At 43.0% G+C, this 5,806-nt stretch overlaps 1 protein-coding gene across 1 annotated transcript; it reads left to right on the top strand.

Annotated features, from left to right (window-relative positions):
- Positions 1-2,515: 2,515 nt before the first annotated feature.
- On the top strand, positions 2,516-3,514 carry or30bw1 (odorant receptor, family 30, subfamily BW, member 1; the record flags this gene model as incomplete). Its single annotated transcript, XM_079823316.1, has 1 exon — positions 2,516-3,514. The coding sequence occupies one exon, from the start codon at positions 2,516-2,518 to the stop codon at positions 3,512-3,514; it is 999 nt and encodes a 332-aa protein (XP_079679442.1).
- Between the last annotated feature and the right edge of the window lie 2,292 nt (positions 3,515-5,806).

Below are 5,806 nucleotides of genomic sequence, written 5' to 3'. Positions count from 1 at the left end.
CTAGTCCAATCACGTGCGAGGTCGAGGCCATGACGCGTAGAAGACGAGCTTTAAACTTTTTTTTTTTTTTTACATTTCCTATGTTTTTTGCTGCTTTCCTTTTTCGTGATCAACAATGAAAGGACGCCGTCTTCAACTCTGCATGCACGCGGCCAACTTTTTGGACTCATTTTCAGGAGGCTGTCTTCATCTTCACAAATCTGAGGCAAACTGCAGGCGCTATGAACCAGAGCATGGGTAATGTAACGTAACGATGTAAAGAATATGCTTTTATTCAGCTGTATAAGGAAATGGATGCGTTAATAGATCCGAGCTTAAAACTGCACATTTTGTTTACACAGACTATCCTCGCCTCATAACGAAGCCGTGAGCTCTTATCTGCTTGGAGAGATTTCCGCGTGTCCAGATTTAACCACAGACCATGACGACATTGTGTGTAAGTAAAACGTCTAATGTTTTTCTCATTCCTTGTTTCATTTTACCGTGACTGTTTTTATTAATACCAGTCTCATGTAATTGTTTTCCAGCTGCCTGTAAGACGTATTATGAATCGACACGCCGGAGCTTCAGATACAAACAACCTGAACTTACATAGCAGGCGGAAACTGCGAAGTTTAGCTCGGAGTCGATCAAGAAGAAAAAGGGTAAGATTTATTATATTAGATCCGTTTTTTGTCAATGTGAGTATTTTTCAGGTTACTTATTGTCTTTATGGATTGTATTACAGTTGCTGGAAGCAAGACAAAGTGTGCTGGGTGAGAATGAGATGGACTGGAAGTGCGCGACCATTGAACTCATATCTGAGGAGGAAGGCGGCATTGTTGACGGGGTGTCTGGATGGATTGTGCGGCCACCGCCATATACGCCTATGTTTCCCGAATGTTTTGGGCGCTTCTTTTTGACGTTTTTGGAGGACAACATAAGATACATTACTGCTGCACTGTACATAGTTGTGTGTTTGACAATAAAGCTCTTTCTTTGAATAAACAGCTGTGTGTTTATAAGCTCTTACTTTGAATAAACTGCACGGTCCGGGCAAATTTTCCCATATATTCCTTGATGGTATGAATAGTGTAGTTCATAGCACAATAACATTAATATAAAACATAAATTATTACAACATAAATTATATATTTATTATTATTATTGGGGTTTACATTTATAATGAGCCAGGGTGACCAATAATGATTGGTTTGCAGTGATCTGCCAACCAATCACGAGGGATTTTTCTTTTTTAAATGTAGTGGCTTCAGCCAATAGTGAGTGAGTAAATTCAAGTCAGGCCGTTGACTCTCTGGTTTCGCTGCTATTCATATGCTAATTAGAGGTGTCGCACCTCTCTACCTACGTCATGGTTTGTTTACGACAATTTGTGGCACAGACGAACGCGACGTTCGCTGCCTCTAAATTGTCGAAAACTGCCGAAAATTAGGGAGATTTCCGGGAGTACACAGGCGTTTACGGGGTCGAAAATCCCACTTTTCATGCAGTGGGAGGTAACCGTTCCTGCTTGGACGTCAAACCAGGAGACTTCAGGATTGGCTAGTCTGGCCTGTCATTTTCTCAAAGGCAGAGAGAGACAGCCAGAACTCGGGTTTACACCGATCAACATTTCTATCCACTTGGGGACAATATTCAGGCTAGGGGAACTCGTATTAATGTTGAAAAACCTCATAAAATGAAAATTTCATGCCATGGGACCTTTAAACACAGTATTGCACAAAGTCACAAATTAAGTACTTGAGTAAAATTACAGATACCCTATTAAATTATTACTCCAGTAAAAGTATTTGGTACTCCTTTTCAATTTTACTCAAGTAAAAGTACTTGATTTTTAATGTACTTAAGTATTTAAAGTAAATGCACTTATTGACGAATGTTAATTTATTTTGTAAATTGATATACTCTATCCTCCTGCTCAAATATGTGTGTGTGGGGGGGGCTTCATTAGGCAATATAATGTTGAATAAGTATATAAGTACATTATAAGATTTATGTGCAACAAAATTGCCCTTTCCACCCCCTACTGTAATGTTAAAGCTATAACACAATACATTTGATGTTCTACAGGGCCCTCAGGGGGCTTTTGTACATGTGAGAGTTATACATTACGTCAAAGAGTTTAAGAGTATCTCAAGTGTGAGCATTTAAAACCCAAAGCCAAAGCAAACTTGTACCCATAAACTAACTGAGGACACTCTGATCTGTGCTGTAAGTATATTTATGTGGAGTATCATTGTCTAGAAAAAGATCCTTTGCCTCACCCTGTGCTCTTTCTCACCTCACTCATTTGTAAATATTGTGTTTGTAGATACCACACTGTAAAAATATTATCAATGCTAAAGGTATTAATGTCTATGCTAAAATCATAGAGCAATGTTCTTCAAAATTCTTCAAAACACAGAATAATTATTTTAAACTCTCTGTTTATTATCTTCAAGTATATATTGCATGCATGCAAGAGTCTGTGTATATAAAGAGTTGTATTGCGCTATTTCACTTTTTATTTCACCAGATGGGGTCGGGCAGCAATGATGGAACCTACCAAAATACAAACAGCACAACAATGATCACTGAGTTTGTTCTTCGAGGTTTTCCTAGCCTCCCTCCTGAATATTACGGATGTGTAGGAGCTTTGTTTTTCATCATATACCTTGTTCTTGCTACTGGGAATATTTTCATCATTGTATTTGTGATGTGCGAGAAAAGCATTCAGAAACCAACATACCTAATCTTCTGTAACTTTGCAATAGCAGATCTTGCACTTGGAACGACAACCTACCCAAGAGTCATTGCAATGTACTGGATGTCTGACAAAATCATATCGTTCAACGCCTGCTTCGTACAGATGTATTTTGTTCATTTTCTTGGGGCTACAAATTCATTTCTCATGGCACTGATGGCTCTTGATCGATTCATAGCTATTTGCAATCCTCTCAGATACCATACCCTGATTAAAAATTCAACTATTGCCATTATGTGTGCATGTGTTTGGATTGCAAACATGCTGCAGTTAGTTGGAATCACTCTCCTGGCCCTCAGTGTGAATTACTGTGGGTCAAATGTCATGCCCCATTGCTACTGTGATCATGTCGCTTTAAGCAAACTGGCATGTGGAGATGTAACTACCATGAAAGTCACTTCTGCAGCCATTGCCATGTTTGTTCTGTGGGGCCCTTTAAGTTTCATCTTATTTTCTTACATCTCTATCATCATCGCTGTGTTCAGAATTTCAAATTCAGAAGGACGTTATAAAGCATTTTCCACGTGCACTCCACAGTTGATGGTCATATGTCTGTATTATCTACCCAGAACTTTTGTGTATATGACACACGTTGCTGGCTATGAATTTAGTACTGACATCCGCATTATGATTTCCATGATGTATAGTCTCTTCCCTGCTGTTATTAACCCCTTTATATATTGTTTCAGGACTAAAGAGATCAAAGAGGCAATAATTAAAAAATTTCAAATAAAACAGGTTGGAGTCAACGGAAAGGTCGGTCTTGGTTAAAGAGAATCTGTTTCAGTATTCTTGCTTACTAATATATATATCAAAACCATTTATGAACCCTTATGCATATAAATAATTATTCAGATACATTGGTTTGACAATGAAACTGAAACACTGGCCAATATAGTGTTGGAGGTCTCACGCCTAGTGATTTTACAAATACAAAAGCAATTTAATTTGACCATTACACTCTGTTCACCTCTTTATTAAGATATTTGTATCAATGTAAAGCACTTTGATCAACTTTCAGTTGTTTTAAACTGTGCTCTAGGAATACATTTGAGAGACAGACATTTGTTAAATGTACAATTAATTGTTTTTATTAAAATGTAAAACTCTGTGATTGCACAAGTCTGTCTTTGGTCCTCAATATTTTTCTGTTTGTGCTTTAAAAACTTATTTAAGAGAAGTAAGCTTTGAATTAAGTGTTTTGTATCCTGTTCCCTTTCAGTCGGTCACGTTCGACGTACGTCGGAACTGACCGACGAATTGGGATCTGTCTTCAGAGACCAGTCTACTTCGAGTGTATTAGAAACGAGCCAATTGTATTGGCATGCGGTCCACGCACCGCCCCGTACCGCGGGTATAAACACGGAAGTGGAGTACCGCATATTGCTTTTAACTTCGGAGCCGAACGGTTTGCTGTATCAAGCTGTTTCTGCGAAGAGTGTTTAAACGAGTCTCGAGGAGGATCGCTCTCTTACCTGGGTGCTGGTGTGACGGCGCAAGTCAGCGAGCGGCCGCTGCAACATACACTTGTTCCTGTGTTGGTTGGCTGGGCGTTTCCGTTCTTGAGTGCTCACATGCAGGCTTGCAATCGGACTGCTGTGAGCCGCGGTCATCTCCCTGAGCGCTTCAGCACTTCTAAAAGAGCATTTCCTTCTAAAAAGAGCAACACGGTTTGACCCTGCGTCTTTTTCAAGATGTCATTCAAACCGTGTGTTTCTGGATGCGGTTGTTTCCTGTCCTCATTTGACGGCCACGATCTCTCTCGCATATAAACATGTGAGATTGCGTTCGTGGGTGATCCGCATTCTCCCAGGAGAACGTGGTCACGTCGGCGCGTTGTTCGGGCTCGAGCGTTCAGCGCGCCGTGTGCCGTCTGGCGCCGGCTGACAGCGGGGGTTGCCACGGCAACCCAGCGCGTCACTCGGTCCTCTGGTGCGCGGTCGAGACTGTGATACCTCAAACGGGGTTGAGTCCCATTGCTTATTCCCCAATCTAGTTCCTTTTCTGGTGCACCGGAAAAGGTCTACTTTGGCTAATAAGTCTTGGTGGCCTGAGGATTATAGTGGGGCTTCCCCGCCGGGTACATTCCCCGTGGGCCCCCACTCCTCTATCGCATCACAAGCATGCTGAGACTTTGTTCGTGGGTGGTTCATGTTCCCTTATGAGAACATGACCACGTCGGCGCTTTGTTCACCGTGCCTTTTCTTGGAGGCTTGAGTGTTCAGCGCGCCGTGTGCCGTCAAGTCGGACGGCCACGCTCATTGTCTCACATGCCTGCTGGTAGCTTACGGATGGGATTGCTGGTCCTTTTTTGAAAAAAGGGGGGACCTAGCGTTTCATTTGGGGCTCTGGCGGAGGACAGATGTCAATTGCTGCATCGGAGAGAGGGCTGTTATGCGCTGGAAATGATGATGCTGAGTTTCCCACTATAATAGTGTGCTCATGCTGAATCAGATTCAGAGTTGACAGCCATGCTTTCTGGGGTGGCTGCCCGGATGTGCATTGGAAAAACTTAGCAGTGTGGAACTATTTGGTGCCAAAATATGGAACGCCAAAAGGGCCATAATGTTTAAGTTTTTTCCCTCTCTCACTGCCCTCTGTCCTGCATGCACGAGGGTGGTCCCGACCCAGGGGTTATGCAGGAACTGCGTGTTGTGATGGACCTCGCCCTCCGGGTGACGGAAGTCACTGCACGCTCCCTGGGTCAGGCGATGTCCACACTAGTGGTCCAGAAAGCTGGGGCTAACCTGGCAGATATGCGTGAGCCCGACAAAGTTCGGTTCCTCAACGCCCCTGTCTGTCAGGCTGGCCTCTTCGGCGACGTCATCGAGAACTGTGCCCAGCAGTTCTTGGTGGCCCAGAAGCAGGTGGAGGTAAAAAATAATAATTAAAATAAAAAAAAATAAAAAAATAAAAACTTCCTGCCACGACGACCAGCTGCTGCCTCCACCCAGTCGTTGTCCACAGCACCTCCATCTGCTTGTCGCCGAGGGTGTCTCCCTGCGTCCGCCTCCGCCCCTACTAAGCCAAGCAGCAGCCTCCACCCAGGCAGCAGGTGGCCGG

The sequence above is a fragment of the Gobio gobio genome, assembly GCF_949357685.1.
Source record: "Gobio gobio genome assembly, chromosome: 8".
In the NCBI taxonomy this organism is placed as follows: Eukaryota; Metazoa; Chordata; class Actinopteri; order Cypriniformes; family Gobionidae; genus Gobio; species Gobio gobio.
The sequence above is the reverse complement of the archived record's forward strand: the minus strand, read 5'-3'. Positions and strand labels throughout refer to the sequence as shown.